General features: G+C 28.6%; 1 protein-coding gene across 1 annotated transcript in view; it reads right to left on the bottom strand.

The window, feature by feature from the left end:
• LOC138700373 (endothelin-converting enzyme homolog) overlaps window positions 1-27,500 on the bottom strand; it is a 122,182-nt gene that overhangs the window by 28,631 nt on the left and 66,051 nt on the right. Inside the window, exons 4-10 of the mRNA XM_069826959.1 lie at window positions 23,982-24,032; window positions 23,494-23,655; window positions 21,956-22,039; window positions 20,395-20,591; window positions 15,707-15,949; window positions 13,293-13,490; window positions 11,058-11,190 (exon numbers count right to left, since the gene is read on the bottom strand). Coding sequence (XP_069683060.1) covers window positions 11,058-11,190; window positions 13,293-13,490; window positions 15,707-15,949; window positions 20,395-20,591; window positions 21,956-22,039; window positions 23,494-23,655; window positions 23,982-24,032 — 1,068 coding nt within the window. The remainder of the gene's footprint in view (window positions 1-11,057; window positions 11,191-13,292; window positions 13,491-15,706; window positions 15,950-20,394; window positions 20,592-21,955; window positions 22,040-23,493; window positions 23,656-23,981; window positions 24,033-27,500) is intronic.

Below are 27,500 nucleotides of genomic sequence, written 5' to 3'. Positions count from 1 at the left end.
TAAATAAATAAGGAAATAAATAAAGAAATAAGGAAATAAATAAATAAATAAGGAAATAAATAAATAAATAAATAAATTAATTAATAAATAAGGAAATAAATAAAGAAATAAGGAAATAAATAAAGAAATAAGGAAATAAATAAAGAAATAAGGAAATAAATAAATAAATAAGGAAATAAATAAATAAGGAAATAAATAAAGAAATAAGGAAATAAATAAATAAATAAATAAATAAATAAATAAATAAATAAATAAATAAAGAAATAAGGAAATAAATAAAGAAATAAGGAAACAAATAAATAAATAAGGAAATAAATAAAGAAATAAGGAAATAAATAAATAAATAAGGAAATAAATAAATAAATAAATAAAGAAATAAGGAAATAAATAAAGAAATAAGGAAATAAATAAAGAAATAAGGAAATAAATAAATAAATAAGGAAATAAATAAATAAATAAGGAAATAAATAAATAAATAAGGAAATAAATAAATAAATAAGGAAATAAATAAATAAATAAGGAAATAAATAAATAAATAAGGAAATAAATAAATAAGGAAATAAATAAAGAAATAAGGAAATAAATAAATAAGGAAATAAATAAAGAAATAAGGAAATAAATAAAGAAATAAGGAAATAAATAAATAAATAAGGAAATAAATAAAGAAATAAGGAAATAAATAAAGAAATAAGGAAATAAATAAATAAATAAGGAAATAAATAAATAAGGAAATAAATAAATAAATAAGGAAATAAATAAAGAAATAAGGAAATAAATAAATAAATAAGGAAATAAATAAAGAAATAAGGAAATAAATAAATAAATAAGGAAATAAATAAATAAATAAGGAAATAAATAAAGAAATAAGGAAATAAATAAATAAATAAGGAAATAAATAAATAAATAAGGAAATAAATAAATAAGGAAATAAATAAAGAAATAAGGAAATAAATAAATAAGGAAATAAATAAAGAAATAAGGAAATAAATAAAGAAATAAGGAAATAAATAAAGAAATAAGGAAATAAATAAATAAATAAGGAAATAAATAAAGAAATAAGGAAATAAATAAATAAATAAGGAAATAAATAAATAAATAAGGAAATAAATAAATAAATAAGGAAATAAATAAATAAATAAGGAAATAAATAAATAAATAAGGAAATAAATAAATAAATAAGGAAATAAATAAATAAATAAGGAAATAAATAAATAAATAAGGAAATAAATAAATAAGGAAATAAATAAAGAAATAAGGAAATAAATAAAGAAATAAGGAAATAAATAAATAAATAAGGAAATAAATAAATAAATAAGGAAATAAATAAATAAATAAGGAAATAAATAAAAAAATAAGGAAATAAATAAATAAATAAGGAAATAAATAAATAAATAAATAAGGAAATAAATAAATAAATAAGGAAATAAATAAATAAGGAAATAAATAAAGAAATAAGGAAATAAATAAATAAGGAAATAAATAAAGAAATAAGGAAATAAATAAAGAAATAAGGAAATAAATAAAGAAATAAGGAAATAAATAAATAAATAAGGAAATAAATAAATAAATAAGGAAATAAATAAATAAGGAAATAAATAAAGAAATAAGGAAATAAATAAATAAGGAAATAAATAAAGAAATAAGGAAATAAATAAATAAGGAAATAAATAAATAAATAAGGAAATAAATAAATAAGGAAATAAATAAATAAGGAAATAAATAAAGAAATAAGGAAATAAATAAATAAGGAAATAAATAAAGAAATAAGGAAATAAATAAATAAATAAGGAAATAAATAAATAAGGAAATAAATAAAGAAATAAGGAAATAAATAAATAAGGAAATAAATAAATAAGGAAATAAATAAAGAAATAAGGAAATAAATAAAAAAATAAGGAAATAAATAAAGAAATAAGGAAATAAATAAATAAATAAGGAAATAAATAAATAAATAAGGAAATAAATAAATAAATAAGGAAACAAAATAAATAAGGAAATAAATAAAGAAATAAGGAAATAAATAAATAAATAAGGAAATAAATAAATAAGGAAATAAATAAAGAAATAAGGAAATAAATAAATAAGGAAATAAATAAATAAGGAAATAAATAAAGAAATAAGGAAATAAATAAATAAATAAGGAAATAAATAAAGAAATAAGGAAATAAATAAATAAATAAATAAATAAATAAATTAATAAGGAAATAAATAAATAAATAAGGAAATAAATAAATAAGGAAATAAATAAAGAAATAAGGAAATAAATAAATAAGGAAATAAATAAATAAGGAAATAAATAAAGAAATAAGGAAATAAATAAGTAAATAAGGAAATAAATAAATAAATAAGGAAATAAATAAATAAATAAGGAAATAAATAAATAAATAAGGAAATAAATAAAGAAATAAGGAAATAAATAAATAAATAAGGAAATAAATAAAGAAATAAGGAAATAAATAAATAAATAAGGAAATAAATAAATAAGGAAATAAATAAAGAAATAAGGAAATAAATAAATAAATAAGGAAATAAATAAATAAATAAGGAAATAAATAAATAAGGAAATAAATAAATAAGGAAATAAATAAAGAAATAAGGAAATAAATAAAGAAATAAGGAAATAAATAAATAAGGAAATAAATAAAGAAATAAGGAAATAAATAAATAAATAAGGAAATAAATAAATAAGGAAATAAATAAATAAATAAGGAAATAAATAAAGAAATAAGGAAATAAATAAATAAATAAGGAAATAAATAAAGAAATAAGGAAATAAATAAATAAATAAGGAAATAAATAAAGAAATAAGGAAATAAATAAATAAATAAGGAAATAAATAAAGAAATAAGGAAATAAATAAATAAATAAGGAAATAAATAAATAAATAAGGAAATAAATAAATAAGGAAATAAATAAAGAAATAAGGAAATAAATAAATAAATAAGGAAATAAATAAAGAAATAAGGAAATAAATAAATAAATAAGGAAATAAATAAAGAAATAAGGAAATAAATAAATAAATAAGGAAATGAATAAATAAATAAGGAAATAAATAAAGAAATAAGGAAATAAATAAATAAATAAGGAAATAAATAAATAAGGAAATAAATAAAGAAATAAGGAAATAAATAAATAAGGAAATAAATAAATAAGGAAATAAATAAAGAAATAAGGAAATAAATAAATAAATAAGGAAATAAATAAAGAAATAAGGAAATAAATAAATAAATAAATAAATAAATAAATAAATAAGGAAATAAATAAATAAATAAATAAATAAATAAATAAATAAGGAAATAAATAAATAAATAAGGAAATAAATAAATAAGGAAATAAATAAAGAAATAAGGAAATAAATAAATAAATAAGGAAATAAATAAAGAAATAAGGAAATAAATAAAGAAATAAGGAAATAAATAAAGAAATAAGGAAATAAATAAATAAGGAAATAAATAAAGAAATAAGGAAATAAATAAATAAGGAAATAAATAAATAAGGAAATAAATAAAGAAATAAGGAAATAAATAAATAAATAAGGAAATAAATAAAGAAATAAGGAAATAAATAAATAAATAAGGAAATAAATAAATAAGGAAATAAATAAATAAGGAAATAAATAAAGAAATAAGGAAATAAATAAATAAATAAGGAAATAAATAAAGAAATAAGGAAATAAATAAATAAATAAGGAAATAAATAAATAAATAAGGAAATAAATAAAGAAATAAGGAAAGAAATAAATAAATAAGGAAATAAATAAATCAATAAGGAAATAAATAAAGAAATAAGGAAATAAATAAATAAGGAAATAAATAAAGAAATAAGGAAATAAATAAAGAAATAAGGAAATAAATAAATAAATAAGGAAATAAATAAATAAGGAAATAAATAAAGAAATAAGGAAATAAATAAATAAGGAAATAAATAAATAAGGAAATAAATAAAGAAATAAGGAAATAAATAAATAAATAAGGAAATAAATAAATAAATAAGGAAATAAATAAATAAGGAAATAAATAAATAAGGAAATAAATAAAGAAATAAGGAAATAAATAAATAAATAAGGAAATAAATAAATAAATAAGGAAATAAATAAATAAGGAAATAAATAAAGAAATAAGGAAATAAATAAATAAGGAAATAAATAAATAAGGAAATAAATAAAGAAATAAGGAAATAAATAAATAAATAAGGAAATAAATAAAGAAATAAGGAAATAAATAAATAAATAAGGAAATAAATAAATAAATAAGGAAATAAATAAAGAAATAAGGAAAGAAATAAATAAATAAGGAAATAAATAAAGAAATAAGGAAATAAATAAATCAATAAGGAAATAAATAAATAAGGAAATAAATAAACAAATAAGGAAATAAATAAATAAATAAGGAAATAAATAAATAAGGAAATAAATAAAGAAATAAGGAAATAAATAAATAAGGAAATAAATAAATAAGGAAATAAATAAAGAAATAAGGAAATAAATAAATAAATAAGGAAATAAATAAATAAATAAGGAAATAAATAAATAAGGAAATAAATAAATAAGGAAATAAATAAAGAAATAAATAAATAAATAAGGAAATAAATAAATAAATAAGGAAATAAATAAATAAATAAGGAAATAAATAAATAAGGAAATAAATAAATAAGGAAATAAATAAAGAAATAAGGAAATAAATAAATAAATAAGGAAATAAATAAATAAATAAGGAAATAAATAAATAAATAAGGAAATAAATAAATAAGGAAATAAATAAAGAAATAAGGAAATAAATAAATAAATAAGGAAATAAATAAATAAATAAGGAAATAAATAAATAAATAAGGAAATAAATAAATAAATAAGGAAATAAATAAATAAGGAAATAAATAAAGAAATAAGGAAATAAATAAATAAATAAGGAAATAAATAAATAAATAAGGAAATAAATAAATAAGGAAATAAATAAATAAGGAAATAAATAAAGAAATAAGGAAATAAATAAATAAATAAGGAAATAAATAAATAAATAAGGAAATATATAAATAAATAAGGAAATATATAAATAAGGAAATAAATAAATAAATAAGGAAATAAATAAATAAGGAAATAAATAAAGAAATAAGGAAATAAATAAATAAATAAGGAAATAAATAAATAAATAAGGAAATAAATAAATAAGGAAATAAATAAATAAGGAAATAAATAAAGAAATAAGGAAATAAATAAATAAATAAGGAAATAAATAAATAAATAAGGAAATAAATAAATAAGGAAATAAATAAAGAAATAAGGAAATAAATAAAGAAATAAGGAAATAAATAAAGAAATAAGGAAATAAATAAATAAATAAGGAAATAAATAAATAAATAAGGAAATAAATAAAGAAATAAGGAAATAAATAAATAAATAAGGAAATAAATAAATAAGGAAATAAATAAAGAAATAAGGAAATAAATAAAGAAATAAGGAAATAAATAAATAAATAAGGAAATAAATAAAGAAATAAGGAAATAAATAAATAAATAAGGAAATAAATAAATAAATAAGGAAATAAATAAAGAAATAAGGAAATAAATAAATAAGGAAATAAATAAAGAAATAAGGAAATAAATAAAGAAATAAGGAAATAAATAAATAAATAAGGAAATAAATAAATAAAGAAGTAAGGAAATAAATAAAGAAATAAGGAAACAAATAAATAAATAAGGAAATAAATAAAGAAATAAGGAATAAATAAATAAATAAGGAAATAAATAAATAAATAAATAAATAAATAAATAAATAAATAAATAAAGAAATAAGGAAATAAATAAAGAAATAAGGAAATAAATAAAGAAATAAGGAAATAAATAAATAAATAAATAAGGAAATAAATAAATAAGGAAATAAATAAAGAAATAAGGAAATAAATAAATAAATAAATAAATAAATAAATAAGGAAATAAATAAATAAGGAAATAAATAAAGAAATAAGGAAATAAATAAATAAATAAATAAATAAATAAATAAATAAGGAAATAAATAAAGAAATAAGGAAACAAATAAATAAATAAGGAAATAAATAAAGAAATAAGGAAATAAATAAATAAATAAGGAAATAAATAAATAAATAAATAAATAAATAAGGAAATAAATAAATAAATAAGGAAATAAATAAAGAAATAAGGAAATAAATAAAGAAATAAGGAAATAAATAAATAAATAAGGAATTAAATAAATAAGGAAATAAATAAAGAAATAAGGAAATAAATAAATAAATAAGGAAATAAATAAATAAGGAAATAAATAAAGAAATAAGGAAATAAATAAATAAGGAAATAAATAAAGAAATAAGGAAATAAATAAATAAATAAGGAAATAAATAAATAAATAAATAAATAAATAAATAAGGAAATAAATAAAGAAATAAGGAAATAAATAAATAAATAAAGAAATAAATAAATAAATAAATAAATAAATAAATAAATAAATAAAGAAATAAGGAAATAAATAAAGAAATAAGGAAATAAATAAAGAAATAAGGAAATAAATAAATAAATAAGGAAATATATAAATAAGGAAATGAATAAAGAAATAAGGAAATAAATAAATAAATAAGGAAATAAATAAATAAATAAATAAATAAATAAAGAAATAAGGAAATAAATAAAGAAATAAGGAAATAAATAAAGAAATAAGGAAATAAATAAATAAATAAGGAAATAAATAAATAAGGAAATAAATAAAGAAATAAGGAAATAAATAAATAAATAAGGAAATAAATAAATAAATAAGGAAATAAATAAATCAATTAATCAATGAATGAATAAATAAATAAATACATAAACAAATAAATCAATCAATCAATCAATCAATCAATGAATCAATTAATCAATGAATGAATAAATAAATAAATAAATAAATAAATAAATAAATAAATAAATAAGTAAATCAATAAATAAATACATGGGTGGGTGGGTGGTCAGTGAGTGAGTGAGTAAATAAATAAATAAATAAATAAATAAATAAATAAATAAATAAATAAATAAATAAATAAATAAATAAATAAAATACCGGTACTCTTAATTATGCATGCTATTTAATTATGCAAGCTACTTGTTAAACACTCACTTAATAATTTATTTAAATCTAATTGAATGAATTTACTCATCAATTGTCTAATAACAGAAATTATTAGTGTTATGGGATTTAATCGATTAATCGATTAATTTCTGCTGTAAGAATAATCGATTAAAATATTTAATCGAATAATTGAGTCTGTTAAAATTAACCTGTTGTAGTTGATATTAATTATTATTTTGTTAATACAAACTCATACTAAAAATTCCGACAATATTTCTCTATCGGAAATTGCTTACTTAAAAGCACAATAGTGCTGTTATTTTCTAACTATAAACCAGGTAGCGTAGACAAAATCGTTGCACAAACACTTCACAACGAGATGGAGATATGAGAACAGTGACTTAGTATACCTCTATTGAAAGTTGAAACACAATGCAAACCCTTATTAAGTTTTATGGTTTTCCAAGAAAACCACCTTGTTGTCAGCTGATCTTCCTAGCATATGAAATACATACTTTTCTGGGATTCGTCCCCCTCATCCCTTATAAAATAGCCATGTCTACACTGTGTGCAAGTGAGAGAGTAAATATCTTCTTCTCTTTCTAAAATCTGGTAATTCGATTACAATAGGGGCCAGTCTTCCGTTTCGACCGCTGTACTTTTGAAGTTGCAGTTTTTGTACTGAGTTTGTATATGAAGGTTGTGCATTTAGTTTGATAAAGAAAAAAAAAATCAGTTTTCTGTGGTTTGTGAAAAGTGTAAACTCCATTATGTCATATGAGAATTTGAGAGGTAAACTCGGTGAAACGTTTGGATTTAAATTGAACCATCGTGGAGAAGTGCTTGACAGAAAAGTTTTTTCGTGTTTAGTGATGCAGGAAACATTGTTACTAAACGTAGAGCGGCACTTAATTCAGAGCATGTGAATGCACTCACATGTTTAAAATCATGGATGAGGCAGTATTAACTAGGTGAGTCTTCATACTTTTTGTTATTTATGTTTGTCTCGAAAATTCCCAGAGAAATTGACACAATAAATTATATGCATCATAATAAATATGTTAGTAAGTAATTAAAATAACTGTTTTGTGATATAACAATACAATATATACAGATATACAGCATTTAATACTTATGTTTATCACCGAACACAAGTTAAATTTAACAATAATTGTGTATTGCAGTATATTAAAACATTTTTTAAACTCAAAACTCGATTAATCGATTAGATTCAAATAGTTAATCGAATAAATATTTTAATCGATCAACAGCACTAGACATTATTATTTACACGAGCTAAAATTTAAATCGATATTAGACGAATTATCAATGCATAGGAAGAAATGAATACAGCACATAATCGGTATGGATAACGCAATAGTGTTGGCTAGTAAATTTATATTTCGAAAAATTGTGTTAGCAACTCGGCATAGTGGAAAAATGTAGAGCGTGATTTGGAACATACAAATCATCCTAAATAAACGGGTATAGAATGCATTCCGAAGAAAAGCAATATTACTCTGCATTGCAGATCATAGGTGTCAGGCAAGTAGAAGCAATCTGTCCCTCAAGGAGAAGGTTTCAGACAAATTTCAACGGCCAACTATTTCTCACGCAAAAAATATTTCTCTTTGTACACAGATGTCTCTGTAGAAAAAGTGGGTGAGACTACATAAACATCTCACGAAATAGAAGAATGTAATAAAATATAGGCCTACTAAAAGGGACACAAAAAGTTAGTAGAGTAGAGTAGAGTAGAGTAGAGTAGAGTAGAGTAGAGTAGAGTAGAGTAGAGTAGAGTAGAGTAGAGTACAGTACAGTACAGTACAGTACAGTACAGTACAGTGGTCTGGACAGCAAATGGAATTTAAAACAGTGGCACCACTGTTTTGCTATGTATATTACAGTCTTTCTTCTTCTTCTTCTTCTTCTTCTTCTTCTTCTTCTTCTTCTTCTTCTTCATCACTTCTCGGTATGGGCTATTCCATATGAAATCGATCAGTTAAAAAACCTCTCATTTTTTTATACTCTAATTTTTTTCCCTATTTATACAAGGTGTTGAGGAGAGTGCATTTTCAAAAATATACTATCGAAAGTCAAACGGTTTTCGTATTGTTGAGCGACAAATTTAGCGTATTTTAGAAAAACAAGCCTCTTTCAGCGCTCAGAAATCTGGAACCATTTACTGCAGAACATTGAATGAGAGCTCATTTTGAAGCTGACATTTGGTAGGTTATGTTAAGAAGTAATCCTTGTTTCTATTGTATACAGAAAGACAGATAATCTGATTTTACTTACTTTTAGGCTTTTTGCCTATTTGTAAAAATGTAAAAAAATATTGAGAAAAAACCTTGCATTATTAAGAGGGATTCGGCATTGTTTGCTTAGCATCACGGCAATAAGTTTCGAAGGTATTAAATAAATTATATTCACACGCCTAGACTTGAAAGGCGCAACACAGCAAGCACTGTCCGAGAGATGAAGATAATCGAGCTTTGGGGGTTCATTTTACTCCTGTGTTTATGAAAACCTGTGATAAAGCTAGACCATCTATGCGCTACTAGACGAAACATCACGTGTTTATGTCTCCTGGCCTTGCTTGCCTAAGGTAGCTCCCGCCTCACAGTCAGCTGGTTAGTTCACGCGCGTACTATTTATTTTCTTTATTTGATTTTTCAATACTTTCTTATGAACGTTGCACTAGTAAAAAGTATGTGTTTATTTGTACTTTCAATGCGGAATCTAACCATATATTTTAAAAATATTTTTTTCGTGGGCGAAGGTGTCTTAATTAAGAAAAATCTAAATTTCTCCATTTCCATAAAAAGTAAGAAAAATTGTTTACATGTCAATATAAACTTTAACCTTTCAGCATCAAAATAAACCATGATTTTGATCATTGGCTGAAAGGGTTTCGGAGCCACAACAGTTTAAATTTGCTAATTTTATGAAAATACGATAAATTAAAATATTTTTAATTTAAACACTATGAAGTTCTGATGCCTCAAACATTGCACAAAGCATTGTATCACAGTTGTCTAGGGACAGAAAAAGTTTCATTATATTTAAAAATTGCAAGGTCAATTTTCTCTATATTTCGGTCGATTTGAGATGGAATAGCCCGTATGGTCAATTGACCTTTCCGGCATCAAAGGTCGCTCCATCTTTTCATCGGACGTCCCTGATCTCTTCGTCCTTTTGGTTCATAATTTATTGCTTTCTTAGGAAGTCTGTAGTCGTCCATTATCTCTACATGTAATTTCCAATCTTGTCTGTAATTGTCTATTTTATTAATAAGTGGGTATACTCCTAGTTCCTGCCTAATATCTCCATTTCTAATTCTATCTAATCCCGTGCATCCTTTTACTTTCCGCAAGAATTTCATCTCTGCCGCTTGTATTTTACTAACTTCAGGTTTTGTTGTAACCCGGCTTTCACTTCCATATAAAAGAGTAGGGACTGCCATTACATTGCAGAATTTTATTTTTGTTTCCTTTCTGCTTTTATTCTTCAAAGTTCTATTAATTGTGCCACATACTGTCTGGAATGATTTTAATTTTATTTTTATATCATTATCCTTTTTGAAACTTGCATCATATCCCAGATACTTAAAATTTGTTACTTGTTCTACTGCTTCATTATCTATTTCAATCATAGATCTTACAGTATTTTTGCCTTGAAATGCTATTACTTTTGTTTTTGTGTTTGATATGTAAAAGTTATTCTTCTGGAACAACAGGAAACTTAAAAGAAAAGAAATAAATATTACAGTCTTTAAATATTTAATATTCTTTTTATTCAACTGCAGAGTCCATTGAATCAGTTACGAAATAATGACAGAAAAACCCTAGTATTAGGCATTATTCTTAGAGAAAAATCGAACCGGTTTAACTTATGCGATCTTCGCTATTTCCCTACCTTGTATAAGGACATAAACATAGACGCTTCTTTCACCAGTTTCTACTTCATTACCGCAAACAGATATTAAAAGTTAAAAATTAATACTCACGTATTGTTTCAAGTTCTGTGTTCGCAAGAAGCAGTGTTAGTTTCTCAAAATATTCTAAGTTTTCAACCTGGATGATATCTGTGTAGTTAACCAAACCGTCCATTAAAACAGTTATGTACTGCCTCCAGACAATCTGTAGAAAACAAGCATTTAAAATGATTGATAGTTACAATAAAACAAATAAAACTTTGAATTCAATCAATTATCAATTTGATTTTATTAAACCGTTAAGAAATTAAAATTTACTCGATGTAAATCATTTCTTTAATAATATTCCATATATTAATGTAACTGAATGTTACAAAGTCCAGCTCTGAACTTAAAGCCTAATTTTCAAACTCGAAGTGAGACACGTAGCCAATAGGCTTGGAGCTCACATACTCAGTTTCTTTCAGTCCCAAACTCCATGATTCGTTTGCGTCATGCAGAGATTGGTTGCATCAATCTAGAAACCTGATCACGTGTGTTACGTGCTTCACCCAATTCAATGCAACAGAAATACTGTAGCCGTAGTGCCCACAGTCGGCATAGCATATTGTATCTCACAAGTGGAAACGTAAAAATGCCGAAAGTAAAGCAAACGGCGATCCTTCAAACCTGATAACCTGTGATTGGCGATGGCTCTTTACTGCCATGCTGAATAAGAGGTATGTTTGGGAATTTAAGTTTACAATTTCAGTTTGTATTGGCGTGATTTCGGAGAAATTATTATTATTATTATTATTATTACTATTATTATTATTACTATTATTATTATAGGCGGGCTTATGTGAAGCCGGCAATGAACCTCCGGGTTCTGTAAAAGCTGTATTATTATTATTTTTATTATTATTATTATTATTATTATTATTATTATTATTATTATTATTATTATTATTATTATTATTGGCGGGCTTATGAGAAGTCGGCAATGAACCTTCGGGTTCTGTAAAAGCTGCAAGTATTATTATTATTATTATTATTATTATTATTATTATTATTAGCGGGCTTATGTGAAGTCGGCATTGAACCTCCGGGTTCTGTAAAAGCTGTAAGTATTATTATTATTATTATTATTATTATTATTATTATTATTATTATTATTATTGGCGGGCTTATGTGAAGTTGGCAATGAACCTCCGGGTTCTATAAAAGCTCTAAGTATTATTATTATTATTATTATTATTATTATTAGCGGGCTTATGTGAAGTCGGCATTGAACCTCCGGGCTCTGTAAAAGCTGTAAGTATTATTATTATTATTATTATTATTATTATTATTATTATTATTATTGGCGGGCTTCTGTGAAGTTGGCAATGAACCTCCGGGTTCTATGAAAGCTCTAAGTATTATTATTATTATTATTATTATTATTATTATTATTATTATTATTATTATTGGCGGGCTTATGTGAAGTTGGCAATGAACCTCCGGGTTCTGTAAAAGCTCTAAGTATTATTATTATTATTATTATTATTATTATTATTATTATTATTATTATTATTGGCGGGCTTATGTGAAGTTGGCAATGAACCTCCGGGTTCTGTAAAAGGTCTAAGTATTATTATTATTATTATTATTATTATTATTATTATTATTATTATTATTATTATTATTATTATTGGCGGGCTTATGTGAAGTTGGCAATGAACCTCCGGGTTCTGTAAAAGCTGTAAGTATTATTATTATTATTATTATTATTATTATTATTATTATTATTATTATTGCCGGGCTTATGTGAAGTCGGCAATGAACCTCCGGGTTCTGTAAATCTGTAATAATAATATTAATAATACTAATTATTATTATTGTAATTAGTATTATTATTAAGATTATTATTATTATTATTATTATTATTATTATTATTATTACTAAAATCTTGGTCATTTTTTAAAATTTAATATCATATTTTGAGAAATTTAAGGTCATTTTATAGGTCAATTTTCTGTGAATTTTAAGTCATCAGCTTCCGAGCCCTAGTGTTAGCATACCGGGAAACTGCCACTTAAGATAACACCACAGACGAGACGAGACGAGTGAGACACTCAGACATTGACTAAGACAACTACGCTACACCTCCCGGTCGGGATTCGAATATTGGTTCTCCAAATTTATCACTCGAAATGCTACGATTCGAGAAATAGCGCAGCATGATGGGAAAATATAAAAAAAAAATAATAGGAGAAAAATCATTGCAATAATTCCGTATATAAAATCGAGAAAGAAGGAAATTTGAGAACTGCAAGCCATACTCACCTTGTGGCTGTATGTTGTGTCAGCAAGTGAAGAATCCAAGAGACTCTGTAGGTCTTCAATATTTATTTTGAGCACACTACTCTCCACGGTGCTATTTAGAGTCTGATTCTCAGTTGTGATGCCATCCTCTACAAATGTGGAATTCTGATCATAATCACTAATACTGTCTTCTGTGAAGTTCGCAATTTCTTTTAAGAGCTATAAGAAAAACAGGTCTTACAGGGCGTACCGCATAATAGTATCTTAGAAAATGAAAAAAAAATATTGTAAGCAGCTGTTGTAAAAAGTAGAAATTAGTGTAGCATTACACTAAAAATATAACATATACCATGCCTCTGTTAATTTATTATACAGAGTATCCCATTTATCTTGTGCACCTATTATAACTTTTTTGTTTGGATAGGTATTGGAATTCTTGTTTTTGAGACTTATGTTAGAACGAGGAGCTAACATGAGTGTGGAGATTTGGTGCACGTAACTACATTATGGTAAAAGATACACGTAACGTCATCAATTTTTCAAATAGCACTACATACTTTAAACACGTCACATTGATTACACACTATATACTATATAGCCGCAACTCAGTGATATCTATAATTAATGAAAAATAGTCACAGCATGGCATTAACTATAATAATATTTAATTTCTAATGGTAATAATGTCCTCAAACCACCTTAAGTTTTGTATATTTTAAGGTGGATACACTACATTGACCAATTTTAATATCCAATACACAGCTATACTTAGAAAATTACACACCACAGAATCAGACCTGTAAATTATTTTTATTAAGTCTTGAAGTTTTAATAACCAATTTAATTTGAGCTCTAAATATGTCAGAATTCTTGCAGTCAATTTTATTTCGTCTGTCATATATAACAACACTGAAAGTTAAATAGGCCTTTCATACAAAATAACTCTGCAAATAGCTGTAATCACGCAAATGAAATTTGCAACCGCCATTTTGCAATGAAGAGAAGCACTTCTTTCTCTTCAATTGGCAAAGCGAAAGCGCTTTACTACAACGCTTTTAAAACACGCTTGGTTTCACTTTCAAAGTACGTTCTAAAATCGACTCAATGTATCTAAATTTTAAATCTGCCGCCACAAATTTGTACTCGGTACTGTACTTGGTTCAACCGAGTAATGACGTCACAGTAACTGCTCCGAACCGAACCGAACCGTTCCGTCCCCAGCCCTAGTCCAGGCCTTCCACATAGCGCATGCGCAGGGGTCTTGTTTTGTCTTTCTACTCTACAGATACCTGGGGGACCAAACAAGATGATGTGCTGGCCCAAGATTCAAAGACACTAAAATAAACTGTTCGACAATATTACTTACTTACTTACAAATGGCTTTTAAGGAACCCGAAGGTTCATTGCCGCCCTCACATAAGCCCGCCATCGGTCCCTATCCTGTGCAAGATTAATCCAGTCTCTATCATCATACCCCACCTCCCCCAAATCCATTTTAATATTATCCTCCCATCTACGTCTCGGCCTCCCTAAAGGTCTTTTTCCCTCCGGTCTCCCAACTAACACTCTATATGCATTTCTGGATTCACCAATACGTGCTACATGCCCTGCCCATCTCAAACGTCTGGATTTTAAGTTCCTAATTATGTCAGGTGAAGAATACAATGCGTGCAGTTCTGTGTTGTGTAACTTTCTCCATTCTCATGTAACTTCATCCCGCTTAGCCCCAAATATTTTCCTAAGCACCTTATTCTCAAACACCCTTAACCTTTGTTCCTCTCTCAGAGTGAGAGTCCAAGTTTCACAACCATACAGAACAACCGGTAATATAACTGTTTTATAAATTCTAACTTTCAGATTTTTGGACAGCAGAGTGGATGATAAGAGCTTCTCAACCGAATAATAACAGGCATTTCCCATATTTATTCTGCGTTTAATTTCCTCCCGAGTGTCATTTATATCTGTTACTGTTGCTCAAAGATATTTGAATTTTTCCACCTGTTCGAAGGATAAATCTCCAATTTTTATATTTCCATTTCGTACAATATTCTGGTCACGAGACATAATCATATACTTTGTCTTTTCGGGATTTACTTCCAAACCTATCGCTTTACTTGCTTCAAGTAAAATTTCCGTGTTTTCCCTAATCGTTTGTGTATTTTCTCCTAACATATTCACGTCATCTGCATAGACAAGAAGCTGATGTAACCCGTTCAATTCCAAACCCTGCCTGTTATCCTGAACTTTTAATAAAATTATTCTTATAACATTCTTTGAAAACTAACCTCAGTGTCAAAATGTAAAATCTGATCATATGTTATCATTAAGAGATTTGAAATTGTATCCCTTTCTTACTTAGAAATGACTTTTAGAGAACCCGGAGGTCCATTTTAATAGCAATAGATTTATCTTCGCTAGTTATATTTTATTAGTACCTCTGTAACATTATCCTGGAACTGCATAATAGAGAGCACGATAGACTGCAGCGTGTCTCGGTCGAGCAAGGGTTCGTTCTCCGACTTTTCCCACACGTCCACTAGCTGGAGCACTCTGATCATGTAGGACTGCAAGACGGCCTCCTTCTGCTCGCTTGTCAGTCTTCTAAGTTTCGGAATCTGTTCGTGATCCCTCACGATGGATTCCATCTTCACCATAAGGGTTTGTATCGGCGGAGAAATCTGCAGGACCAAGAAAAAGATACACGACAAAGATTATTTGACAACCACTTCCAAATCCTGTACCTCGTGCATGAACGTCGGCTGATAACATTACAAAAATTGAGCTCAGTTTATTTACCAGAAGTCTGTACAATAGTAATGAAGTTATCTTAGTGAGATTAAATAAATGAATGAATGAATGAATGAATGAATGAATGAATGAATGACTGAATGAATGACTGACTGACTGAATAAATGAATAAATGAATAAATGAATAAATAAATAAATAAATAAATAAATAAATAAATAAATAAATAAATAAATAAATAAATAAATAAATAAATAAATAAATAAATAAATAAATAAATAAATAAATAAATAAATAAATAAATAAATAAATAAATAAATAATTAAATAAATAAATAAATAAATAAAATTAAAAGCGGAGCCTGTTCTCTCATTTGTTTCTTGCCAAAGAGCTCAGGATAGCTGATATGCTGCTCTTACAGTGATGGTAAACGTTTGCTCATTTCCCAGAAGATATTAATTTTATAGCACAAAACTCATTTCTGGCAAGTATTACCACAGTCTACTATATACAGTCACGAAGCTTGGGATGATTTTTTTGCATTTCTCGCGATAGTTGCTAGCCGCTTGGAGCGCTGTGAGTACTAGGAACAATAGACTGTGTCACTGCCATCGTGATCTAATACAGGCCGTAAGGCAGACCATGTGACTCGCTTAACCCGATCACGAAGGGCGGCGTTTCAACCATATAAATTAGTTGGAATGCATAAATAGTAACATATATTTCTCTAAAATGTAGTGTAATTGCATTAATAAAATTTAAAACAATGATTAGGAGACACTTCAGACATAATTCCTTGCGAGTTAAGGTATAATATTATTTTTGGTGTGAAAATTACGTTGTTCGTATGTGTAATACCTGCCTTTATTTCGATTAAATATTGCGAAATTCTTGTACATTCATTTATGCACGGTTCAATAATTTTCAGATGCACCGCACGGATATTTAGATATGTTGAAATTATAGGTTATGTTTACTGTACCAGTTGCCCCTTTCTGTCTAATTTTAGTGGTCTCCAATGTCCTGCCACTACATATGTATTTTATATCATATGGAAATTATAGGTTATGTTTACTATATTTAACTTATATTCCTATATTCGCAATTATACATTATAATTAAACACAATGTCATGTATGACACCCGTCACATTCTATTTGTCTGTATTTTAATACTACAATTGAGTATTGAATTACTGTATTTATCTATTACCTAAGAGAAGAAGTAATACAATCGTACGTACACTAATTTCATGGGAATGGTATGGTAAATTTTCTGTCTACAATTAAGGAAGGTAGATGTGCTAAATTAAAATCACAATATAAATTCGTTTTTATTGAACCTCAAAATAGCTTCCATTCTAAACTTAAAATGTTGATGCGAACAGATTATGTTAACGCGTAAAATTCTCTTCACATTAAAATAACACAGTTTTGTAATTATTTCTGCAACATATTATGCAACAAGAAATAAATGGAACTTATGGACACATTACACTAAATAAAACTTATCAATGATACGCAATAAAGTTATAATATAATATTTCACTGAGCTCCATACACTGAACTAGAAAACCCGAACATACATTACGGCCTGGTCTAGATCGAAAAGACATTGACTGTGCCGTATTTCGCTTTGTTGTGAAAAGTTGTGTAAACTGTAAAATGGCTAAAATACAATAATTTGAATAATAATATGGGACAAGGAGACGTTTGTAGTACTATAAATATTGTAAGAACAAAAGAGGTCAGAGTTATCCTTCTTCCGAAAGATCCAGGAAGGTGAGTTTATAATAGTACATTATGCAACGAGCCTATAATGATAGTAATTAAGAAGCGAGTGTGGATGTTTATGAAACGAGCGCAAGCGAATTTCATAATTTTCATACGAGCTTCTTAATTACCATTATAGACGAGTTTGATACGACTTTTTATGCCCGACCATATTTCTGACTTGAAATTATTCAGATGTATACATTTTATTTGCATCTGACAAGATCGGAAGTGACCTTGTTCTAGGTCGTGAATTGTGAGATGTGCGCAGACGCGGAAGTATTGATTTTTTCCGAGGAACAATAATGTCATTGATCTTGATGTAATCCCGTTAAACTTGATATAAGCTTGATTATTGAATTCGACATTGAAAAACGATATGGCAAATTGAATTTATTCGAATATTATTTACAATTAACGCTAATTATTATAGTAACAGAACATAACCTTCTGCGACAGTATTGGATTTCCAGCCTCCGCGACTTTTCGCTAATTGTCTTTCGATTGCATATCCGAGAATAATCGATACTTGCGGTTTTATAACGGTACAAAGCTGACTTGTCATTGGCTGAAGATCTGTACTTTAATGAATAGGTGTACTTTAATGACATGCATTAAGGACTGCTACCAGGTGTATAATTACTACATTTCGGCATGGTCGAGCATAAAATATAATACATACTTTATGAAAATAATATATAAACCTTATGTATTTCATACAACACATTTTATCGTCTGCTGGAGAAAGGGTCTGTGATGAGGAGATAGTAGCGATCCTGGTGGTTAGCAACTATCTATGGATGCATATTTCAACTGTCTATGTTTGCATATTTAGTAAGTATTGAGCTTCGTAACTGTATATGAGTAGACTGTGGTATTACCTTCTAAAAAGGCACCACATTTTAATGCTTGTCTTGAACACCAATATTCATCATATAAATCATTCACGACAAAATGAAATGTTCAGAATAATAATTTTTATATTTTGAAAAAATAAGGGAGAAAAATGCTCGAAGAGAAGAATAATACGGGAGCTGGGAGTCTGTTAAAAATTAGGGGCAAATAATACGGGAGATCCCGGGAAATACTGAAGGGTTGGCAAGCCTAGTTGTCAAACAATACTCATAACACTAGGCATTTTTTAGCGTGTTCATACTTCAATAAGACGACAAGCAGAAGTCTGCAGTATGACAAAGGGTGAACAGTTCGAACACCTCTTATAGGGTACTGAACATGGTGCACCATTTTAAACCAAACTGAAGGTAGTAATGTACTGCCTTAAAATAATTGATTGTCTGATATCTCAATAATTATCAATTCCCGGACTCATGTTTATATAACATTTTTGATCATGTATATGTGTGGAGCCCAACTCTCAAACTTTGTCGTGTATTTTTGAAACACACTGTATAAAAAATTGGTGTCTTTACAATATGACAGATTTACAGCGCTAAACGGGAACGCAATCGGTACAACAAATGACTGGAAGAATTTTTCCAAATGTAATAATACAGGGACGTCATTTTATTTTTACTTCAATTTTTATTGTACCTGAGTTTTTGAATGTACTTCACTCCCACCACTTCTACTAAGGAAGTTCCAACTCCACACAGAACCAAGACCGCAGATAGTAAGCAGTACTGAGTTACTGAGTATAGTACGTTCTAGAAATATGTTCGCGTTTTCCAGTGACGAAAGAGCTTTCAATATTGAATCATATTTTCGCACAGGTACTGTCCGTTTGCCTACGTCGCATCCCGATTTCCCCCACCTGCTTCTGCTCGCCCCTCTGTAATAGCTGGGCTGTCTTAGCTCTTTTCTGAAAACATTAATTTCTCTTAGGAATTGGAAGTTTACGTAATATTATACAGCTGTTTAATTTAACTTAAATAAAAGGGCCTCGTTAAGTAATTGTCACGTGATTTCCTCCCTTTCTACAATCCTGCGGCATAACCACTTGGACGGACAGTAGATAGCATATCTGAGTAATTTTATATTTTCAGGTCGGGCAGAAGTGAAGATTGAATTTACAGTACGTAGAGTAGGTACAGAATTATTTCAACATGAGTTACTAGTACGAAGGACGAAACTGGCAATTGGAATTAGATGCAATAGTCTATAGTGCGATAATATGCACAAAAGAACTGAAGCCTGTATCGAAATGAACGGTCACCATTTTCAAAATTGTGTTTAAATATTCATATTATGATTATTTTTCAATTTAACTTCTTTCTCAATATTGTACGCTAATGTGCTGTAGACAGTATAATATACACTGCATAATGAATACGTTCGCATGGATAACTCACTTCGTGAGTAAAAACACTTATTCTTAATACAGTATTGTACTTTGATTAAAGAAAAACCTAATGAAAAATATCAAACTCAAAATCGCGATATTTCCTAGTTTACGTAAATGGATGAACTACTTTTCTTCCTTCCTATACCTAGTAGAGTGATTTGTGTTTTACGCCAGTATCATCGAACTCCAGTCTTGGAGGGGGGAGCAAGCGGTGTTTCCGGTTCTCTAAAGGTATAGACAGGTTAATATTAAAAATGTTAGTAAAAATAAAATGATGTCCCTGTATTATAGGCCTATATTTACCGTGAGGTAGGTGTCGTTGTAGTCGAAATTTACGGTGAGTGACACCAGGCTTTTGACTTGCAACCTGCGCTGAATGGCAGCCAGGCTGGTGGCGATATCCCAGTCTTGAGCAGTGCTGCTATCTGGGATCTTTCTCGGCAGACTGAGGTTCTGCAGGACCTCCATCATAGGATCCAGTCCCAGACTCTCCAATGTTTCTGTAGCGATAACACATTTGCATCAATTAATACATTCATCCGTTCGTTCAGTTGGTCTTTCCTTTCAATCCAACTTTATTCACTCACCACTTATTTATTCATTCGATCGTTCACCCATTCATTCGACCATTAATTAATCCTTAATTCAATTTGTCGATTTGTCATTAATTCAGTCATCAGTCAATTCATGCACTGTATAATTTACATATTCCATTATTTTGAATCTCTTATCATTCATTCTTAAATTAAATTTTCCTTGTCACTTTACAAATGGTTTTTAAAGAACCCGGAGGTTCATTGCCGCCCTGACATAAGCCCGCCATCAGTCTCTATCGTAAGCAAAATTAATCCAATCCCTAGCATCATATCCTACCTCCTTCAAATCCATTTTAATATTATCCCCTCATCTACGTCTCGGCCTCCCCAAAAGTCTTTTTGCCTCCAGTCTCCCAACTAACACTCTATATGCATTTCTGGATTCACCCATGCATGCTACATGCCCTAACCATATCAATGTCTGGATTTAATACGAGAATACATTACGTGTAGTTTTGCGTTGTGTAACTTTCTCCATTTTCCTCTAATTCATCTCCCTTAGACCAAAATATTTTCTAAGCACCTTTTTCTCTAACACCCTTAACCTCTCTCTTTCAAAGTGAAGTTCAAGTTTCAAACCAATACAGAACAACCGGTAATACAACTGTTTTATAAATTCTAACTTTCAGCTATTTTTAGAGCAGACTGGATAGCGAAAGGTTTTCAACCGAATAACAACAGACATTTCCCATATTTATTCTGCGTTTAATTTCCTCCGGGGTGTCATTTATATTATTGTTACTGTTGCTCCAAGGTATTTGAATTTTTCAACCTCTTGAAAGGATAAATTTTCAATTTTTATATTTCCATTTCGTACAATATTCTGGTCACGAGACATAATCATATACTTTGTCTATTCGGGATTTACTTCCAAACCTATCTCTTTACTTGCTTCAAGTAGAATTTCCGTGTTTTCCCTAATCGTTTGTGGATTTTCTCCTAACATATTCACGTCATCCGCATAGACAAGCAGCTGATGTAACCCGTTCAATTCCAAACCCTCTCTGTTATCCTGGACTTTCCTAATGGCATACTCTAGAGCAAAGTTAAAAAGTAAAGGTGATAGTGCATCTCCTTGCTTTAGCCTGCAGTGAATTGGAAAAGGATCAGACAAAAGCTGGCCTATTCGGACTCTTGTGTACGTTTCACTGCGGACGACGACGACAATAATAATAATAATAATAATAATAATAATAATAATAATAATAATAATAATAACAGCTTCTTAGCAACATGACAGTTGCACTGAGAAGCGCAACTGAACTTACGGATGTCGGTGCAGGATTTGAAGAGAGTTTTCACTTGTTTGATGACATTGAGATCTGAACTTCTAGAGGTTTGTTCCAAGAGACCTAAAATGAAATAATAATAGTAAATATTCCTTGTTTCTTGATTGAAGCGTGATATTCTTGAATAAAAATATTAATACCTTTTGTTAGATTTAGGATTTTAAAAAACGCAGTACATCTGTGTGTTGGAATACATTACAGCTTCTGAAGAAGACACAAAAGAGAGAGAGAGAGAATACTGCGAGAAGTATTTGGAAGATAAAATGATAAGTGAAAGAGAAACGAAAGGAGAGAAAGAAAGTAAAAGAGGATAAGGGGATGGTAATGAAAGAGACAATAAGGACGGGATTACTGTGACGACAATATTGGGGATTACTGTGGCGGCGATGGCGGGAATTATTGTGACTGCGATGGAGGAGATTATTGTGTCAACGATGGAGGAGATTATTGTGACGTTAATAGTGGGGATTATTGTGACGGCGATGGTGGAGATTGTTCTGCGGCGATGGTGGGGATTATTGTGACGGCGATGATGGGGATTGTTGTGCGGCGATGGTGGGGATTATTGTGACGGCGATGATGGGGATTATTGAGACGGCGATGGTGGGGATTATTGTGACGGCGATGGTGGAGATTGTTATGACGACGATGGTGGGGATTGTTGTGACGGCGATGATGGGGATTATTGTGACGGCGATGGTGGGGATTATTGTGACGGCGATGATGGGGATTATTGTGACGATGGTGGGGATTATTGTGACGGCGATGATGGGGATTATTGTGACGATGGTGGGGATTATTGTGACGGCGATGATGGGGATTATTGTGGCGACGATGATGGGGATTATTGTGACGGCGATGGTGGGGATTATTGTGACGGCGATGATTGGGATTATTGTGGCAGCGATGATGGGGATTATTGTGGCGGCGATGGTGGGGATTATTGTGACGGCGATGGTGGGGATTATTGTGACGGCGATGATGGGGATTATTGTGACGGCGATGATGGGGATTATTGTGACGGCGATGGTGGGGATTGTTGTGACGGCGATGATTGGGATTATTGTGGCAGCGATGATGGGGATTATTGTGGCGGCGATGGTGGGGATTTTTGTGACGGCGATGGTGGGGATTTTTGTGGCGGCGATGGTGGGGATTTTTGTGATGGTGGTGGTGATGATGTTGATAAGATGGCATGGAAGGGGTAATAGTATTAATGTAAAATGTTGTGGTGCCCTTGTTATGGAATGGTGTTGATGATGCTATTAGGGTGACGGTAATAATGATGTTGTTAGTGTTGACAGCGAATATGAGAACGGTTACGGTACTGGAAATTACAATAATGATGTCTGTGTTATGGTAGAAGTAGAATGCTGTAAGGGATGAACCAATTTATAAATCTTGCTGTCCTATTTATTCTTTGCATCAGAAATACTCAAAATATGGTCTCAACATTGTATTCTAATTCTGTATCGAAATCCCTTAGTAGAGAAGATTGAAATGGAACGGAAACATACCTTTCAGGCGTAGGTTCAAGGCGTTACTTCCCTCAAGGAACCAGTCATTGTAGGGCATATTTTCTTCCGCCGGGAACCTCTTGTCGAAGTTTCCACACGCGAAGCGGTAGAAGTCCTCACAAGGGTCTGCTGTTTTATCCATTGTCTCCAGAATGTTGAAAGCTGTAATTTCGAGGTGAGACACCGTTCTGATTCTCATAATGTAACTGCAAGTCTTTTGCTTGCAACCGAATTGTATTAACATTTCTTGGAATATTTTATAACAAGTTATTTTAATTTGAGTGATAGCGTAATGAAAAATATTTCACTGCGGTTATAGTAGAAATCCTATAGTGACGCAATTTTAATGAAATGACGGGAATAGTGTGACGTACAGAATTCTCCGTTATTTCATTAAAATTTAATCACTATATGGTTGTGATTTCGTTTTTTTTCGATTTGTGTGACTTTTACCATTAAAAGGATATACTGTATAATCTTTAGCTTACCTGAAACTATACACTTTTCACTGTTGCATGTACGTATCCACATGGGATATCCTGAAAAATCAACAAAATATATTTTATATAATAGTATATTTGAATATAATTATTATTATTTGACAATCATTGAAGCTACAGAATGAAACATTATCCCACAAATTCATCACAGAGAACATTTCAAACTTTTATTTGAGTAAAATAGATGAAATATGCAAAATTTTGAAAAAAAAAATCAGTTCAGTACAAGACAAGTTCAGCTTGAGACTTTTTCATAAAGAGTTTTTACTTGGTTATTTAACGACGCTGTATCAACTACGAGGTTATTTAGCGTCGATGGAATTGGTGATAGCGAGATGATATTTGGCGAGATGAGGCAGAGGATTCACCATAGATTACCTGACATTTGTCTTACGGTTGGGGAAAAACCTCGGAAAAAACCCAACCAGGTAATCAGCCCAAGCGGGAATCGAACCCGGGCCCGAGCGCAACTCCGGATCGGCAGGCAAGCGCCTTAACCGACCGAGCTACGCCTGTGGTTTTTTCATAGAGATGCATAAATCCAGGTATAAGAATGGATGTGCTCAGAACTTTATGGAAATTTTATGCAAGTTTTGAATTTTATAAGAATAATGGATTAGCCGAGTTATGCATTTAATAATGATTTTCGAGTCCTCAAAAAACTGTAAAAGGCAAGTTTTGACATATAAACAAATTTCATACGGTAGAGAGCAAAATAAAGTGTGCGATACCCTACCTAACTCAATTTTTTTAAAATTTGAGATAAGACGAGTTTTGCATCTAATAGCCTCAAATATAAAATTCGATCAAACTTTATAAAACTCAATTACAAATAAAAAAACACAATATTTTCAAATCCGATTCTTTAAATATAAGACATTAGTTATAAGAGAGAGCTTTGTATTGTGGGTCCCTAACACCACGGCATCGTGCGTCCTCAGGTTTCTCGATTAATGGTAAGAACAAAATCACTAATTTATTTTTCTCTTGCCCTGGACGAAGAAACATTTTCAAAACTGAACTACAGTATATTAAGAATGAATACCGCAGCATGTTAAGTGACTATCACTATTTTTATCTTCTGAGGCTCTGCATTTCTTTTGAAAGAAATTTTGTTGAACTGGTTAAACATAAATCATGCCATAAAACTCAACACATGAGATTTAAGATGGATTAAAAACAGAGGCGAAAGTCTTTGTGGGCTATTGTATTTTCATAAATCAATAATGATATTGTAGCTCGCAGATTCCCCACTAAAAGAAAGAGATTAGTGGAGCGTTCATGAATGAATGTCCAATCTCGCCGGTTGATCTGAATATGAACGCCGTTCTGCGGCACTCTGATCTGCAACCTTATTAGAGGCTATTTAGATATCTCATGCCTACTATTGGAATCTAATCCGATACAGATGTGTGGCACCGTGTCTAATGGAATATCGATTCATACAATTTTACCTTGTGTCACGCAATTTAGATTTATTTAATTTCGTGACCCCATCTATTATATTACAGAATACTATCATACCAGCAACTAAATTGAGTTGGCAGAGTTTTTAAGGCTTGGCTGTAGTTAAGCCTGTTTTCGATTCCAGGTGGATTATTTGATTTTGAAATACTATATATAAGATTTATTATTATTATTATTATTATTATTATTATTATTATTATTATTATTTATATCCTTATGTTCATTCAGATTTCTGCCCATTAATTCCGGGATACAGTTATGAGAGAAAATGTGAATATTTTAATTGTCAAAATCTATATGCTAGACGCCATGAGCTAGATTATCTGTTCTTTTGTAAAGCCCTCAAAGGTGATATATCCTGTGACTCTTTCTTAAACAATATTACCTTACGTATTCCAACAAAAGATATGAGAGCCCACAAACTTTTCTATATTAGAAATTCGAAATTCCTTTCACCAGTCTCCAGATGCATTAAAAATGCCAACATGCATAGCTGCGAATTCGATCCCTTCAATGTATAGACTTAGTTTGCTCTTGGAAACGATTTATCATTTATATATTTTTTTAGGCATTATACTCAATTATCATTGTCTCATAGTATTCTTAGTTATCCATTCATCTTCATTATTGTAATTATATTTATGTGTAACAATTATTTTTGTTTTATGTTTTTGTTATATTTGTGCTGAACTGTAATTGGCCACTGGCTGTTGTACAGCACATTAAATATATATAAATAAATAAAAATAAATAAATTATTATTATTTCCTACTATAGAAAACTTGTGAAATCTAAAATTAAATCGGATAAATTATCATGGCTTCAAAATATTAATGGAAATCTTGAAACGGAACCAAAAAAGTTTTGGAAATATGTTGAATCATTTCGGAAGACTGATAATTATCCCTCTGAATTAATTCTTAACGATAAACACATCACAGATCAGTTAGACATTGTCAATGCTTTTGCTGATCACTTCAAATCTGTTCAGACTAAACACAGCCATACATATGAAAACATTATTACGAATATAACAGACTCATTACCTATACCTAAAGTAACACATGATGACGTTCGTAAAGCAATTAAAAAACTTAAACCAACAAAAACAACTGGCACTGACGGTATTCCAAATTTTATAATTAAAGGATGCTCTAATATATTTATTCCTCTTTTAGCCCACATATTTAACATTAGTTTGAAAAATGGTGAATTTCCCTCACTATGGAAACAAGCTGCAATTATTCCTATATTTAAAAACGGAAAAAGAAATGATGTCAGAAACTACAGACCTATCTCGATCCTAAATAACTTTTCAAAAATTTTTGAAACCATTATTCACAGACATATATCGTTTTATGTGAAAAACAAGCTCAATTCTTCACAACATGGATTTACTAAAACTAAATCCACTGTCACTAACCTGGTCACATATCTAAATCAAATTGTACCAATAATTGAAACGCAGGGACAAACTGATTCAATATATTTTGATTTCAGCAAAGCTTTTGATGTAGTTCCTCACTATATCCTTCTTCATAAGTTAGGAAATATTGGCCTTTCTGTAAGCTACGTAAAGTGGTTCGATAATTATTTAAGTAATAGAGTTTCATGTGTAAGACTGTTTAATATACACTCTTATTCTTATAATATAAATTGCGGAGTCCCGCAGGGATCTACTTTAGGACCTCTCCTATTTATTATATTCATAGATGATATATGTAAAAGAATAAGTTCTGACTGTTTATTATTTGCAGACGATTTAAAAATTTTTCCTACAATCAAAAGTAGTACTGACTGTCAATCTCTTCAATGTGACATTAATTCAGTCGCTAAATGGTCGGAAGACAATGGTATGAAAATTAACGTATCCAAAACTAATGTAATAACCTTTTCTAGAAAAACTTCTTCACTGAAATTTAATTATTATCTAAATAATGTACTAATTAACAGAACGGATTGCGTAAAAGATTTGGGAATATTCTTTGACAGTAAATTGTATTTTCATAGTCACGTTGATTACATTTACAATCACGCAAT

This window comes from Periplaneta americana, chromosome 5, assembly GCF_040183065.1.
Source record: "Periplaneta americana isolate PAMFEO1 chromosome 5, P.americana_PAMFEO1_priV1, whole genome shotgun sequence".
NCBI lineage: Eukaryota > Metazoa > Arthropoda > Insecta > Blattodea > Blattidae > Periplaneta > Periplaneta americana.
Note: the sequence above shows the minus strand (reverse complement) of the source record. Positions and strands in the feature narration are given on the sequence as shown.